Source organism: Ovis canadensis, chromosome 5 (genome assembly GCF_042477335.2).
Source record: "Ovis canadensis isolate MfBH-ARS-UI-01 breed Bighorn chromosome 5, ARS-UI_OviCan_v2, whole genome shotgun sequence".
NCBI classification, from domain to species: Eukaryota; Metazoa; Chordata; class Mammalia; order Artiodactyla; family Bovidae; genus Ovis; species Ovis canadensis.
The window spans coordinates 109,051,517-109,069,177 of NC_091249.1; the positions used below are offsets into that span (position 1 = coordinate 109,051,517).

General features: G+C 39.6%; 1 protein-coding gene across 1 annotated transcript in view; it reads left to right on the forward strand.

Moving 5' to 3' along the window:
* The window catches only part of LNPEP (leucyl and cystinyl aminopeptidase), a 100,078-nt gene that overhangs the window by 58,738 nt on the left and 23,679 nt on the right, over positions 1–17,661 (forward strand). Inside the window, exons 5-10 of the mRNA XM_069592644.1 lie at positions 4,651–4,771; positions 5,488–5,642; positions 7,244–7,357; positions 8,945–9,079; positions 14,674–14,805; positions 17,142–17,302. Of these exons, the coding sequence (XP_069448745.1) occupies positions 4,651–4,771; positions 5,488–5,642; positions 7,244–7,357; positions 8,945–9,079; positions 14,674–14,805; positions 17,142–17,302 (818 nt within the window). The remainder of the gene's footprint in view (positions 1–4,650; positions 4,772–5,487; positions 5,643–7,243; positions 7,358–8,944; positions 9,080–14,673; positions 14,806–17,141; positions 17,303–17,661) is intronic.

The window sequence follows — 17,661 nt, forward strand, 5'->3', positions numbered from 1 at the left end:
TACCCCTCTCTTTTTTCTATATGCAAATGTATTATAAACTCTTTGTATGTCTGTAAATACAAATAATCTCTATAATTTTTAATGCTACCCAGAAGCAAATGTGGTTTGAAGAAATTAATGTTATACGAATAGTCAACAGTCTTCTTAACTTTCTGTTTTTATTAGGAAATGGGGAAGAATCCAGCGTGTGCAGAGTTATACTGTGTGCTGGAAGTTGTCTTGAGCTTTTATTTATAAACACCTTTTTATTTTATAAACCAAATGAGCGGAAGGCATTAGCCTCATATTGCTGATGAGGAGATAGTGTCCCAGAGAGGTTGAGTGATGGACCTAAGATTACACAGCAAATGCGTGTGTGCATGCCAGGTCACTTCAGTTGTGTCTGACTCTTTGTGACTGTGGCCTGCTAGGCTCCTCTGTCCATGGGATTTTCCAGGCATGAATACTGGAGTGGGTAGTCATTTCCTCCTTAAGGGGATTTTTTTGACCCAGGGATCAAACCCATGTCTCCTGCAGCTCCTGCATTGCAGGCAGATTCTTTATCGCTGAGCCAGAGGGGAATCACCTCGAATAAATGGTAGGATTTACTGTCTACCACAATGTGCTTCTTCTTACACCAAATGACATCAATAATTTCTGTAGGTATGGTGATTAGAAATTTGGACTGAGAGTCTAATAAAGGATTTTTGTCCCAGTAAAATGCTGCAATCTCCAGGCTATGTTCTATTTTGGAATATTTGACATTAGCCCTATTTCACAGGATTCTGGAATAGGGCAGTAGAGCTTTATTGACAAATGTCAGTCTCACCAAATAGCTGAAATTGCGAAAGTGTGTCCTGTTCAGTGCTAAAGACTACGATGTCAAAGACCTGTAGGAAGAGGAACAATTGTTTTACCAGTTCTCTCCATTCTTCAGTGTTCCTTAACCCTCTGTCTGCCTTCAGGAATGCCAGAATTACCTAGAAAATTCTAGCCCAGTTTTGAAATACACTGCCTTGAGGTTTATCAGTTTGCCTTGAGGTTTTTGTTTTGTTTTTGCCATTGCCTGATTTTGTTTTTACCACAAACCAGTCTCATTTGTAGAATCAGAATCCATTGGCGGTTAGTCAGATGTAGACACTATATGTCTCTTTAACATTCAACAGTATTTTCAACAGTATTATCCCTGTGAAGTTATCTTATTCAGTCAGAAACGTGACTTCATTCCAAATTCCTCAAGTAGCCTTCCAGCAACTAAGGACATTATACATAATTTATATCATTCTCCCAAAGTCCCAAGTCCCATCTAACCAGTTTTTCTGGATAGACTTCATTCTGGTGGGTTTTTTGGTTGTTGTTTTTACTTTTAAGACAATTATGCTTTTTGTGTGTGTATTCAGCTGTCTGTTTAGGAAAGCTGGTATTTTTCAGGAAACTTAGTATTGAAAAATTCCAATATTCTCTATTTTCTATCTTTGTGAATCTTACAGGCCATGTTATTGTTCTTTTGGGAGAGTGAGGTTTGGTTCTGGTTTTACTTTTATTTGGTTTTTGCTTATTAAGGAGCAGAGTAAGTGAAACCTAACAATCTGTTATTCCTCAGTCTTAACCCTTTTCTCTGAAAGCTGATGAGACTTCATGGACATTTTTTGTGTCTTTTATAAATCTCCTAGGTCTTAGCAAGAGATCTTGCAGAGAAAGTTTGATCTTGCCGACACAGACAGCTGAATACACACACAAAAAGCATAAATGTCTTAAAAGTAAAAACAACCACCAAAAAACCCACCAGAGAAAGATGTAAGTCTGAGCACTGGTTGGCTTGCCTTTATCAGTATTTAGAGTGCTCTTACCAAGGGTGGAGGACTCCTAGATGGCACCATGGTAAAGAATCTGCCTGCCCATGCAGGAAATGTGGGTTCGATCCTTGGGTCAGGAAGATCCTCTGGAATAGGCACTAGCAAGCTTCTCCAGTGTTCTTGCCTGGGAAGTGCTATGGACAGAGGAGCCTGGTGGGCTACAGTCCACGGGGTCACAAAGAGTCAGACACGACTTAGCACACAAGCATTCTACCAAAACTTCTTTGCTGAACTAGATTGTTCTCTTGGTTTATTTCTACTACTTCTATTGCTCTTAAAACAAGCACAATAGTAATTATAATGACCTGATGATTTATCTCTAGTGAGGATTCATAGCACATTTTTTTTTTTAAGGAAGAGAAATAGAAGGAAAGAGAAAATACCGATCTACCTTTTTGCCCTAGTCCTTGTATTCCAGAAATGGGACGAAGTGGATCGTTTGGTCAGATTTCAGTTTCATATGAACTTCCTCTTTTGTCTCTTCACTTTCCTCTGATGTGCTTGCTTGCTTTCACACGTAGAGATGGGAGAGCCAAATGGTGTGTGTGGCAGAAGGATGTTGGAGGAGGAATCTGGAGTGTGTGGGTGGTGTTTCTGTCAGGACAGCCTCTTCTAGATGGTTCCATTGACTCCATAAAATGTGTATGCCTGGAAGGAACAGGCAGAGGTAATAAAGACTAGTCTCAGATTCCAAGTGATCTTGGTACAGTCATGTATCATGGTAGTTAGATTTAAAAAGACTATTTTGGACTTGTGTGTGTGTGTGCGCACGAGCACTAACGCGTTAGAGGGGCAATGATGCAGGAAGTGGCCGTGTTCCTAAGGCAGGTGGTGACGGAATTCAATCAACTGCAGTCACAGCCCTGTGCCAAGGGTGCAGATGTTTGAGTGCTGGGCTGGTGAAGTACGAATTTGGCCACATACTATGGGATTAAATTTCTTCTTAATTACCTTAAGAAAGAAACACATTTTAAATGAGCTAACTTCAGTCCTAACACTTCATTCTCCCTGTAACTTTTGCCACAAACGCTCTGCTCACACATATTTTACGCCACTTCTGATGGGACTCTTGTTTATAATAATGATAATAACTACTCTTTATTGAACACTTGTTTTCTGTCAGCCACTATCCTAAGTTCTATATGGATTAGTTCATTTAATCTGGGGATGGGAGCTACTTTTATCACGCTGTTATAGATAAGGAGATTGAGGTTAACGAACCTCCTCAAGTTCACACAACTAGCAGAGATTGGAACCTGGAAGTCTGACTACACAGGTTGTACATTTAGTTTTGTTGTTTGTTTACTTAAAATTTTTTTTTCTTTCTTTTTTATGCCATGTTATCTCCATGTTTCTGTAATTGGGGCATATGTTCCATAGACTAAGGCCCCAGATAAAGACAGCTGTGGCTGAAATTATGACCTCTTAGAAGTTGTTGCCTGTTTTTCAGTGCTTTAATGAAAGACTATTTTTAGTCTTTATTTTAACTTGTGGTTAGAGTTCACCAGTGTATTTTTTCCAAATGCTCAATTATTCAGTAGGTCTCCTTTTCCCACCTGCCAAGATCTTTATTTTTGAGGTTTTTGTCTTCTGCCATGTCTTGTCCATATTCTTTCAATAAATTGAAGACAGTAAATACTGCTTTTTTAAACCTATTACTCTTAATGTAACTACTCAACTTTTGCCTTTTGACTCACTGATAAGACAGGTAGAGTCAGTTACACCAAATGTGTAACTTACACATATGTAACTTACACACTTAGTCAGAAAAGAAAGAATAACAATTTAAGTAGTGTGGGCAGTTGCATCTTCCCTGGAGCATGTGCCCTGGATTCATGGGCATGAATCCTGTTATCCTTTTAATTGGTTGTTTTTTAAATTTTTTTTAAGTGTGTATCTTTGTTTTTTTAATTGAAGTGTTTCTTTTGTACTGGCGTGTAGCTGATTCACAAGCTGTGGCAGTTTCAGGTGGACAGCAAAGGGACTCAGCCATTCATATGTACGTGTGTCCCTTCTCCCCCAGACTCCCCTCCCGTCCAGGCTGCCACATCACACTGAGCAAAGTTCCCTGTGCTCTACGTGGAGCCTTGTCGGCCATCCGTTTTATTTTATTTTCTTTTCTGGCCATCCGTTTTAAATACAGCAGTGTTAGTTACTGTGAGCCACTCACCGAGTGTTTTTCACTCTGCTGGGTACAAGCCAACAACGTGAAAAAAAAAAAAGAGTAAGCAGTTCCAAGGCTGAAAGAAAACTGACTGTGCCCTGCTTACTGAAAGAGAGTGTGCTGTGCTCTCATGGGGGCTCAGGGCAGTTGCAACCAATGTGCCATTTCTGTCTCAGGTGTTCATGTTGGAAATAAGTCTCTCGTAAGCTGTGACTTCTCTGTATTGAATGCCTGCAAGATGCCAGGCACTACGTTAGGTACTAAAAAGATGAAAATTTAGTTTTGCCCTTCAAATAATTCACAGCTTGACAGTTCACAGACAAGGAAGCGCAACTGTAGGTAATAGGGAGGAAGAGAAGAGTATCGGAGGAAGTAAACGGGCAGATGTTTATAATTGCTATATAAGACAAAATAGTTTGGGTATGATGTTAATTTTTTAAAAAAGGAATCAGTAAGTTTTTCTGAACATTGTTGTACGTATGGAAATGACTTGCTAAGTCCTCTAGGGGTTAAAAGAACTATATGCAAGAATTTCCGGCCTAAAAACTCTCTCATACCTCTGTGTAGTTCTCACGTATACCAAATCTTGACAGTGTTCACTTGATCTCATGCCATTTTTATTGTCCTTACATCATACCTGTTCCCTTTCAGGTTTCTATATATGCTGTCCCAGAAAAGATTGGTCAAGTTCACCATGCCTTGGAAACAACTGTGAAGCTTCTTGACTTTTATCAAAACTACTTTGAAATTCAATACCCGCTAAAGAAATTGGGTAAGAATCAAAGAGTGCCTCCAATTTCATTAGCAAGAATAACCTAGACGTGGGTTGCAAATTTTTTCAGAAAGAACTTTTGCCAAAGTTATTTCAAAGGGAAACCGAGAAACTCTGTGAATTGTTTGCTTTAAGAATTGTTTGAAAAAAAAAAAAAAAGAATTGTTTGTATTTGTTAAGATTATTTAGATTCCATAGATACATCTGAATGTGTAGCTTAAAGCATTTAGAAATTTATGGGACTATTTCAGAGGTGCTGTGTAAGTAAGGATTTGCTTAGGGCTTAACCTGGAGTTGGACTAATTCCAATTTCCTGAGAAATTCCTAATTCAAATAATAATAGGAATAATGAGAGCTCAGGAAAGCAAGAGTACTTCAGTGTCATTCAATAGGATGCTGATTTTAGCTGGAAGAGGGTTGGCCCTGCCTTCTGTCCTCCTTGTTCTGGAAAGTTCTTCACTGTGAAGGAGTTAGATCTCCCTTCTCTTGCTAAGGGACAGAGCAACAGTGACTCTGTAGGGGGTTGATCCGATCTTCTCAGCTGACAGGTAGGTAAGGAGCATATGAGCTAGAACGTTTCCTTTCCCTAGGAGTATGTAAGATCAACTTACCGATACAGTGACCTTGCTGATAGACCAGTGGGTAAAATACTTGGGTTTAACTAGGGAGTGCCTTAGATGGAGGAGAGTTGACTACTTCTTTCCTGTTATATCCAGACTTGGTGGCTATTCCTGACTTCGAAGCAGGAGCAATGGAAAACTGGGGTTTGCTCACCTTCCGAGAAGAGACACTTCTGTATGATGGTAATACTTCTTCAGTAGCAGATAGGAAACTGGTTACTAAAATCATCGCTCACGAGCTGGCCCATCAGGTATCGGCACCCAAAGCTGTTCTGTCTCACACCTCTGGTCTGTTTCATATCCTGGAGTTTTAGATGCTAATAATAACTCAGCTTTATATTAGAGTATTGCCTTCTTTCGTAATACAATGGTGCTTTTTTTTTTAACACAAACTTAAACTTTTGGATGAAGATGTTATCTAACGGTTGTTCTATGATTTTACAGTTTATCAAGCATTTTGACTTCCTTTCTCTCTCTTACATTTTATAACGTGGTGGGGAAGAAAGTTTTCCCTGAGCTGCATGCCTCTTCTCCTGGGACTGTAGTAGTCAGGGCTAGGTTTACCGTTTTTTCTCCTGCTAAAAACTGGGTTCTTAATTTGGGAGTGGGAGGGTACTCTGGATGATGTAGAGAAAAGGAAGGAAAATTATATGGGTGCGTGACCCTCACTCTTTCTTCCCCTGTACCTGGTCCCTCTCGTGCCCTCAATGCAGTGCTCATCAGGGTGGGGTGGACTGGGGTGTCGCGACGGTGGGAGGAGGTGGGCGAGAGTGGGGCGTGCTCTGGCCGGTTGGCCGCCTACCTCAGCCACAGCCCCAGCGCACCGGGCCTCGTGAGGACTTCGCGACAGGCTGGCTTATGAAGCGTGTGCGTATTTGCTCTTACAGTTACGCACGTATTCAAACTGTTTTTTAGGGGATCTGCTCCAGGTCTGTTATTCCTGGGGCCGGCCATCACCACAGCAGGAGTGTTTCTTTTGTACTTCTTTACGACTTAGAAGTCATCTTCTTCTGAAAGAGGTTTTTAAGATACTAATCTTTGAAAATATGCTTTTGTGATTCTCCATAGAGCTTTGTTTCAGTACCTAGTAATCTTGTCATTTTGCTGGTGGTTTGAGCCGAGCCCTTGGCCACAGTGACTGAACTGCACGCTTTTTATTGGCCACGCTGCATTTCAGGGATTTTTGAGATGAATTTTTTTAGGGGTGTCTCATCTTCTTTTTCCTTCTTATTACTTCATGGAAAAAAGCCATTTAAAAGTCTTTCTGATTTTATTTATTTGTATGCATGCCAAATTTCTTAGGGAATGTTGTTTGAATTCTGTTTTGAATCATGTAAATACTCAATGTGGTAACTGAGGAGAAACATGCAGTGCAGGCTCTCTGACTATAGGAACATCCCTCATACAGACGTTCATTTTTGGGTTGTCATGATGATTGTAGACATGACGGAAAATAATATTACTAACTTGATACTAGAAAGTAGAGGAATTTATCTAGGAAATGTTTTAATGAGGTGCACTAAAAACAGTTTTTGTCTACCTACTATACAGCATGTATGTTAAACTGATAAATAAGCCAGTTGTCTTTGTTTTATGTAAGGTAAAATGTTAAATTTATAATTTTACTTTAAAAGTGAATTTACTCAATGTATACAGTTTTACTTTTAAAGTAAATTTATATTACAAATGCAATGTATTTGTAAGACTTAAAGTTGAATATAGTTTGCTTTAACTGCAATAAGTATACTTTTAAGTAGTGGTAATCTGGTCATAGGCGATTAATCTGACAATTCGATTATTAGAAAAGTCTTGAGAATGTGAAGTTGGTTAGCTGTTTGTTCTTTCCCCCCAGTGGTTTGGTAACCTGGTGACAATGCAGTGGTGGAATGATCTGTGGCTGAATGAAGGCTTTGCTACATTCATGGAGTATTTCTCTTTGGAAAAAATATTTGGAGAGCTCTCCAGTGTAAGTACGCTGTTTGTTAGGCCTCCTGTGAATGCCAGGAAGAAAAATAGTCCAATCATACTGGACATGTATTCTCCATGCATTTGGAGCAATGAAAATATTTCTAGAAAAATACAATAAAACTGACTTGTTACTGATCTCTATACCTCTTGAGATTTGACAGTGAAAATTGTGCTTTTAGTTACTGATGGATTTCAGAAAGCAGAAATAATGTGAAATTGTTTTATACTTTGTCATTAAGATGAACATTTCAAATTGCTTTGCTAAATTCTGTGTTTAATAGATGTGGCCCTTCTGCTTTAAGGAATTTAGATAGAGTTGGAAAGCATTTTTTTTAATTTGCAAAACAAAACTTTTTATACTCCTTATAGAGAAGAAATTAAGACATTTTGTGGCAATGCTATTATCACTGTGATCATTCTTACAACAGTGATACACAGCGAGACAAATAATTTGCTCTTTTTAGGTCCAAACCATATTTTGTGCCCGTTTCAAAGCCGTGGAACCCCATTCTGTTACAGAGAGCATGATGATGTTGTTACTGTGTTCTTAGACTCTCCGGAGATGTTTCTTCTCCTTAGAGAGATTTGGACATACTAGGTCCTATATGGGGGGAGGGCATGGCATCCCACTCCAGAATTCTTGCCTGGAGAATCCCCGTGGACAGAGGAGCCTGGCGGGCTACAATCCATGGGGTTGCAATGAGTCAGACACGACTGAGCGACTAAGCACGCGGCATAGGTCATACATGACAGATATTGTGGAATAATTCAAGCAGTAAATGGAAAAGTATAAGAATCCGTTTCTACTATAGAATTCTGTGACTTTCTATTAAGCTTCTTGACTGTATGATCCAAAAGTGCTTCAAAAGATGAGTACTCTCAGAGCTTTCAGTTTGAAATTTTTGTGTAGGGCCTATTCAAAGATTTCAAATGGTAAAATGAAGTCAGTTTAAGCTAGAATATTAATAAGCAAAGTAATGTAAATCTGGGTATGGGTCTTAATTAAACAAAGAGATATACAGTTTCACCACTTGGTGGTGCCCAGAATGTTTAAAAGCTTTTAGTATATATTCTAGAGGAACTGGTCTGTTGAACTCTCAGATTCCTTTCTGTTTAAGACTTATATTTTACTTAAGAATAGCCTCAGTCAAGGGAAATGTATATTATCTCAATAGAAAAGCTGGATTATGTATGAGAAATCAACTTAAGGAGCAGTTCCTTTTTTTTTTAATTTAAGATTTTATTTTACAAATATTCACTAGCCATTTCTAAATAATCATTTGAGCATCTGGATTTAGCATATGGTCGCTTTAGTAATAAACTCTTAATTTATCCTTGTGTTGTTGTTTAGGGAACACTGATTTTTGTGGAAGTTGTAATTTTTTTTTCAAATTTAAGGAATATGCGTAAATGTCACATTCTTCCTATATCTTCAACAGATTATTTCTAAAGTTTAGTGAAGCTAGTTGATTTTTTTTATAATGACCTTAAACAGTAATTAGTCTAATTCCTATCAATAATTACTAAACTTGCCTCTGTCTTTAATACTGTTCACAGTTTCTTTATTCTGTTTCATTTTTTGTAGTATGAAGATTTCTTAGATGCTCGATTTAAAACAATGAGAAAAGATGCGTTGAATTCATCCCATCCAATATCATCATCATCTGTTCAGTCTTCAGAACAGATTGAGGAAATGTTTGATTCTCTTTCCTACTTTAAGGTATTGCCATGCACAAAAAGTACCTGGAGTGGGTTACAAATTAATTTCATATGTAAGCAAGCTGACTGATTTAGATTATTTTAAAGACTAGACAAGTATTATTTTCAATTTTCCTGTTAATTTTTAAGATGTTTGCTTCTACTTAAATCTTGATCTTAACTTGATCTAGGTTCTTCTTTCTTTCTCTGTCTCTTAAGTTCTCTAACTAGTATTCTGGCTAGTTAACCAGATCTTACAGTAATAGATCTTTTAAAGTTGGATCACTGTCCAGATCTACAGGTGGAATATGTCCAGGGGAGGCTCTAAGCCTTTGGCTGTGTCATTCAGGACTGAAGTGTGTTCCAAAGTCAGAATTGCCAAAACAGGTAGACAAAAGGAGATTTTTACGAATCAAAGACTCTATTGTAGAATTAGAAACATAGACTCCAGGTTTGGAAGTAAAGCAAAAACAGAAATTGAAAGTCCTGATTAGGATCACCTAAGTCAGAGAAGAGGGGAGGGGGATATCACATTTGTGTAGGGAAGGAGGGCTGAATGTTATAGCTTACTTCCCTCCTTAGTCTGGCTACCAGATTAAGGTCAATAAATTGAATTCCCATCCTGAACAGAGAAGAAGATATACAAAGCAAAGCACCTTAAACCGATTAATGACCTTATCTCAATTAATTTCACAAACAAAACCTGCCCTAGAAAAGGGCCTAGTATCATGAGTTACAGTTCACGTCATCAAGAAATGCAGAGTTTAGGTAGGGAGTACTTGTGAAGCAGTAAGAAAGAATGTGTGCTAAGGGAATGGTACAGAGTATTTTTCCCTGGGATCATGGAAAGAAATTTCTTGGAAGAACATGGAAACTAAAGAATAGGAAAAACATATAGGTAAAGAGCAATGGGAACAATAGAATAGGGCTAGAATGGCTCGATAAGGTCTGCAAAAAAAGAGTCAGTAATACTAATGGGCAGGGAATTTTTGTTTAGGGGGTAAATGCTTGCAGTGGAAGCCACATGTGGGGTAGGGAAAGATGAGAAAGGTACGTCTGAGCTCAGCTGTAGAAGGTCCTGAATGCCATCAGGAATCTGGACTTTTTCTATAATCAGTGGGAAGCTTTAAAAGATTTTTAAATAGAGGAATGGCTTTGAGATTCAAGTGACTAGGAAAATTAACTTGCTTTAGTTTACAAAACAGATTTAAATGGAGAGAGACCTAAAATCAGGAAATTGCTGCTGAAGTCAAAGCATGAAATGGTAAAAGTTTAAAATTAGGAGCGGTAGTGAGAGTGGAAGGAAACGGATGGGTGTGAAAAAACCCCTGGGCAGAGGGAAATGCTTATAGGACTTAGTGATAGGTCAAAGCAGGTGAAGGAGGCAGAAATGTTTTCCAGGTTCAAGCCTGACTGGCAGGGAAATGGTAGGACTGTTATTAAATGAGGAAATCAGGAGTACAGTTAGCTATATGAAGTATATTCCAATTAGAGCTACTGTTATGGGTTGTGATTTTTAAAGCCCATACTGGAGCTACCAATAAAGAAAATTTTACAACTTGGCAGTTCTTTTCTTACACAGAACAGTTATTTCAGGATCTCTCGTTATAGAGCTCTTTCTTTGTCTGACCCCCACCCTCCAAACCTAGAATTCAGTGTCTTCTGAACATGTTGCTTCCATAACATACATTATGCCTGTCCGTATGGTAAGTACTTATTTCAGAATTGGGACTCTGGCAAATGTCCCATCCGCAGAACTGAGAGAAATAGTTCACTGGATAATTTACACCGGATAATAGTTCACTGGATAATTGTGTATGAGAAGAAGTGTCAGTGTTTGACAGTAAGTCATGCATGTGGCAGACATAGGGTGTTTGATCTTCATAATCTTTAAGCCTAATTTTGATGCATGTTGCCTTGTGATAATTCAGTCGTTTATCAAATTATACAAGTACCAACCACGTACCTGGTGTTTTCCTAGGTACCAAGAATAGATCAGGAAAGAAGGCAGACTATGTCGCTTGTACCATGGAGCTTCCATTTCAGGGGTCGGAGATAGGGACATGCATAATACAAATGAATGAAAGATACTGTGTTTGGTGGTTAGTGTGAATATGAAAATGAAGCACAGTAAGGAAAATGAGAATGACAAGGGACAGGCTGCTCTGTATAAGATGGCTAGGGAAGACCACTGATAAGGTGATATTTGAATAACATTTGGAGGATGTGGGGGAACGAGCCATGTGGACTTCCAGGGGGGAAATGTTCCAGCCAGAGGGTATAACCAGTGCACAGGGCTTGTGTGCAGACATCAGTTAGCGTAGTAGGCCTGAGACTGCTGTCCTTAGAAAGGCATTATTGTGAGGCTCGACCTTGGCTAATTTCTGGCAAACTGGATTTGGGGAGAGTTCTCACCATTCCCTGATAAGAATGACTCACTGTGCCATCACTGTTTGTGCGAACAGTGTAGTTTAGGGTAAATATCTGCTTTCCTTCTGGGAGTCTGGAATTTTGGTCCTTGCTGGGCAGAAGGGGATGGCACCCCACTCCAGTGCTCTTGCCTGGAAAACCGCATGGACGGAGGAGCCTGGTGGGCTGCAGTCCATGGGGTCGCGAAGAGTCGGACACAACTGAGCAACTTCAGTTTCACTTTTCACTTTCATACATTGGAGAAGGAAATGCCAATCCACTCCAGTGTTCTTGCCTGGTGAATCCCAGAGACAGGGGAACCTGGTGGGCTGCCGTCTATGGGGTTGCACAGAGTCAGACACGACTGAAGCGACTTAGCAGCAGCAGCGGAAGATACTTGCATGACTAGCCCCCAGTAAAAATCATGGGTACTGAGTCTCCAAGGAACTCCCCCAACAGCCAGGGTTTCATACGTGTTGTCACAACTGGTCGCTTGGAGAATTAAAGGCATCCTGCAGAGGACTTTTGGAAGCTTGTACTTGTTCACCCCATGAGACTTTTCCCTTAGCTGATTTAGCTTCATGTCCTTTCCCAGTAATATAAATCATGGTGGTGGATATGACTGTATACTCAGTCCTGGTCCTGTGAGCCCTTCTACCATATCTGGACTTGTTTTGGGGACCCACACCACTTTAGTTGAAGATTGGTTGGCGTGTTTAAGCACCAGCAAGGAGCCAGGGTGTCTGGAGAGGAATAGATGCAAGGGAAAGTAGCAGAGGGAGTGAGAAGGATTATAAGGGGCCAGATCATTGTAGATCATCTTATTAGATTTGATAAGGACCTTGATTTTACGTACAGTGGAATGAAAGCCATCTGAAGAGGGAAGTACCACAGTACGATTGATTTATTTATTTTTGGAATAAGTCAGCCTTCAACATCATGTGGAATCAAGGTGACTAGTTAGGAGGTTGTTGTAATAGACCAGCAGCAAGGAAATGGTGGCCTGGACAAAGGTGATAGTAGTGAACGTAATAAGCCGTGTTTGGTTTTGAAATATATTGGGAAGTTTAGTCCAGTAGAATTTGCTAGTGGACTAGATGTCGAGTTAAGAGACGAGTCAAGGATGACTTCAAAATTTTTGCCTGAACAGCTGGAAAAATGGAGTTTTTATTTGTTGAAATGAGAAGATTATTGGAAGAGTATATTTAGGATAAGGGGAAAAAAGGTCAATTTTTGAGTAAATTTCAGGTGCATAAGTGGCAATAGTAGGCATTTAATTGGATAGGAGTCTGGAATTGAAGCAAAGTCTGGTTAGATACATAAATTTGGGGGTCATGTAAAACCCCTGTGGTTGAGAAGATCAACAAGAAAGTGACTTTAGAGAAGAAAAGAAGTCTGAAGATTAAATGCCAGGGACACTAAAAGTTAGTCCTTGAGAAGATAAGGAAGATGCAGCAAAAGAGAGAGAGGGATGCCCAGTGCACAGGGGAGGAATCAGGAGTGACGTGCCAAAGCCGAGAGCAGGATGACTTTCACGGAGGAGGGAGTGATCGGTCATATCAGATGCTACTCGTGGGTGAGCCTGAGAATTGACATTGGTTTGACACCGTAAGGCTCACCAGTGGCCTTCATAAAACCACTGCCAGTGGGTGATGATGGTTGGAAGGTGGCTCAAGAGGGAATGGAAACAGAACAAATGAGCACGGCAAATGCAGACAGCTCTTTTGAAGAACTGGCTTCCCAAAGGAGAAACAAGAAATACGGTGATAACTGGAGGAGGCGTGAGGTTAAGGAAGGGAAGCACATCTTCTGTTTAAAATAAGAACTGCTGGGTGGTTTGTTTCTTTTTTCCAAATGGAGTGTTGCAGTGTTATAGTAGAGAGGAAAAGTTAGTGACGCAGAAGAGAGGGGGACTATTGGGAACAACAGTGACTATTTAAATTTATAGAACAAGTACCACTGAAGTGTGATACAAAAACAAGAGAGTAATAAGTATTAAGTTCAGTTATCTGTATCTTGTAATCTTGATGACTTAACATTGCTACATTTTTTATCAGAAATTCAGTCATTCAGAATTTTTTTGCATTTGAGTGCCTTCCATGTAGTAGGCATTATTTTAGTCATAGGAGTTGAGCTCCTAGCTTCAGTTTTTCCCTAAATTAGCTTACAGTCTAGAAGAGGAAATAAATACATCTCTATAGCAGATGCAGGAGGTGTGATATAAATTGCCTTTGAATGTGGAGGAGGTGGTTGCTGCTTTAAAACTGGGGATGTTGACATGCATCATAATATGGTGTGACCTTAATAGTTCCACGTCTGACTCTGAATTATTAGTGTGTGCTTACAATGGCACCCCACTCCAGTACTCTTGCCTGGAAAATCCCATGGACGGAGGAGCCTGGTAGGCTACAATCCATGGGGTCGCTAAGAGTCAGACACGACTGAGCAACTTCACTTTCTCTCTTCACCTTCATGCATTGGAGAAGGAAATGGCAACCCACTCCAGTGTTCTTGCCTGGAGAATCCCAGGGACAGGAGAGCCTGGTGGGCTGCCATCTATGAGGTTGCACAGAGTCGGACACAACTGAAGCAACTTAGCAGCAGCAACTACCTAAATACACACTCATATGTTCCAAACATATTTGAAGTGACTCTGCAAGAAGAAGAGAGATCTTAGATACTTCAGAAGCTTGACACCTTAAAACTGGAAATTAATGTACTTTCTAGCAAAGAGACTTTTGAGGGTTCAGCAATGTGCCCATGAAGTCAGCTGGGACTTCAAGCACAGGGGGTAGGGGTGGGGATGCCACAGAAAATTCGGCAAGTTTTAAAGTTAAAAATATATGTATAAACACTTAACTTTTCAACATAACACTGAAACATTGAGTAATCGATAGACTGCACAAAATGGCCCACAGAAGAATTAGTGCACATAGGCATTTTTATTTTTCAACTTCTTTAAAATAATTTTTAAAGAATTAATTCTTTCTAAAATTCTTTAAAATAATTTTTAAGACAATTTGGCCATAGTCCACAACTGGCTACATGAAACAAAATAACAGCAAATTATAACTGGGTTAGTAAAGTGTTCGCTTAGAATGATTGTATTTTGAATTTTAGGTTCTTATTTCGATAGTCTTATTGTATTCTATTATTTTCCTCCATTTTTCACTTTTCTTTTTTCTTTTTTTAAATTTTTTGGAATAGGGAGCTTCCCTACTGTTGATGCTGAAAACTTACCTTAGTGAAGATATATTTCAACATGCCATTATCCTTTACCTGCATAATCATAGCTATACATCCACTCACAGTGATGACCTGTGGGATAGTTTTAATGAGGTAAGTGACCTGGATATTTATTTAGCTCTTGAAGTAAGAAGAGAGGGATTCTTGTATTATTTTGTCAGGTATGTAAATAAGCTATGGTACCAAGGACAGTTTTTAAGAGAAAGAGGAATGGAACTTAGTGTACAAATGTTTATGGATAAAAGCACAGAATTAAAAGTCATGAAACGGAAGTACTAGGCTTAATTGCCAAAAAAAAAAAAAAGGCATGAGGCCTTATATAAGCACCTTTAGTCTATAGCTAAATCTCTATTCCTACCTTGTAGGAAAGTTCTCTTTTCTAATGTTTTTGCCATTTTTCTACCTTCCATTCATGAATTTTTGGCTCTGTACTTTGCCTTGCGACTCCTCCTGTCTTTGGTGGCCATACACCACTAAAGTGTTACAGATGACATGGCACAGTCTGGCGACCATAGCTGAGCTCTGCCCTCGGATCATTTTGCTGCTTGGATTTGGTTGTGCCTACAGATTCTAACAAGTAGTGTCATTGGTTAGAAGTTACGCTTTGTAACAGTGCCTGAACTCAGCTTGCTCACACGCACACATGCTGACTGTGTAGACTTTATAAGCCTTTGAATTTGTTACCCTCATCTAGATCAATGGTTTTTCATGTTTTGGAAGATCACAGACATATCTGAACATTTGGTGTAAGTTATAGACATGTTCCCCCCAAAATCCACAAAGATGCAAGATGTCGCACAGAGTTTCAGTTTTCTGGATTCTGGGTGAAGAACCCTTGCTCTGAAGCTTTTCTGTATGCTCTCTCTGCTTCCTTGCTTTATCTGAGATTTGGTACCTTCTAGTTGTTAGCCCTTTTCCCAGAAGATGTATCTTCCCTACACTCTCAGTTCTCTTTGAGAAGAAGGATCCGTCCTTATCACCTAAGAGTTGCTTCTAAATGATCTTTTTTCTTATCATGTAGTAGCATTTCAACTGAAAGCCACATTATTTACTCTGTACTCAATGTATTATCTCCTGCCAGTTAGAATATATTTCTGCCTTCCTCACTGACTTCAGCTTTTGCATCATGGTGCTTTCCTGTCCTGACCTAGCCCCTAATATTATCCTCACATGTTTCAGCATCAGCATCAAATTATGCACTGGCCTCTTCATTTCAGTTCTGTTTCAAAGACCCAGAAGTGCCGTGCTTTGGGTCAGTTTTGTTTTCTTCCTAACCCCTTGTCCAGAAAGAAATAGATCAGAGCCATTGAACATGTAAGGTTAGTATCACAGTGCATTTAGAAAGATTTGCTCCATCCTTTTTGGCTTTAAATACGTAGGTGTATGTCTACTGAGGTAAGGCCAGTCATAGTGGCGTGATATGACCAAATGATTGTACCATTTTAAGTACTTGATGATTTGAGTTGCTTGCAATTCAAATCCATATGTAATCTAGGAAAATAATTTGAATCATAAATTTAACTCACCTGCTTCAAAAATTGCTTCTTAATCATTGATGCCAGATGTCTTAGGGACAGTAAGCTTTAGAGGGCCTGTGAGCCTCTGACACTGGATTCTAGATTTTATAGATCAATTCATGTATTTTGTGGGGAAAGGACTATGTGTCTAGGAAAAATGTTCACCACTGTTTTCTGGAGAGACCTAAAGTTTGGGCAGCCAACCTGTTTATATTTCACTCCTCTGCAGCGGCTGCCGCTCCCATTCTAAGGCCCTCCCACAGGATGAGCTCTTAAAAAGATCAGCTTTACCATTTGCAATGGGCTTCCCTGGTGGCTCAGATGGTAAAGAATCTGCCTGCAATGCAGTTGACCTGGGTTCGATCCCTGGATTGGGAAGATTCCGCTGGAGAAGGGAACAGCTACCCACTCCAGCATTCTGGCCTGGAGAATTCCATCAACTGTACAGTCCATGAGGTTGCAAAGAGTCGGACATGACTGAGCAACTTTCACTGTCACACCATTTTGTAAAAGCAGAGGGTCTGGGGAATAAAGAGAACTCTGGATCTAGCGGACTAACAGGAATAAAAGTAGTATTTCTGATTTCTTGCCTATGTATCCTTAGGAAAACCTTCTAAACAGTAGTATTGGGACCTAAAAGAGTGCTTATCCCTTCTCAGGGATTTTAATGTGCCTGGAATTGGTTTATAGCATCTGTGTTGCCTTTTTCAACAGATGCTGCATCTCACTCTCTTTAGTTTTCACTTATTTCTAGTCCAGGTTACTTTCTTTTTAGCAATTTCTCATTTACTTAGAGTAGAAATGTAAATGCAACTTAGCATTGGCGCATTGTGGTAGAGAAAGAGAGAAAGATAATATAAACTTTTTAGACTCTTTATCTCTGAGAAAAATAATCTATTCTTCTTTCTCTAGTCCACAAACAAAACACTAGATGTAAAGAAAATGATGAGAACCTGGACCCTGCAGAAAGGATTTCCTTTAGTGACTGTTCAGAGAAAAGGAAAGCAAATTCTGGTACAACAGGAAAGATTCTCTTTAAATGTGAAGCCTGAAATTCAGCCTTCAGATGCAAGGTGAGAACCCACTGTCTCTCCTGTTATCTCTTTAATCCCAAAAAAGGGCAGTGCCAAAGAATGTGCAAACTGCTGTACAGGTGTGTTCACTTCACATGCTAGTAAGGTGGTGCTCACAATCCTTCAAGCGAGGCTTCAGCAGTGCACGAACCGAGAACTTCCAGATGTACGCACTGCGTTTTGAAAACGCAGAAGAACCAGAGACCAAATTTCAATATTCGTTGGATCATAGAGAAGAAAAGGAAATTCCAGAACATCTACTTCTGCTTCACTGACTACATGAAAGCCTTTGACTGTGTGAATCACAACCAACTGTGAAAGTTCTTAAGAGAATGGAATACCAGACCACCTTTCCTGTC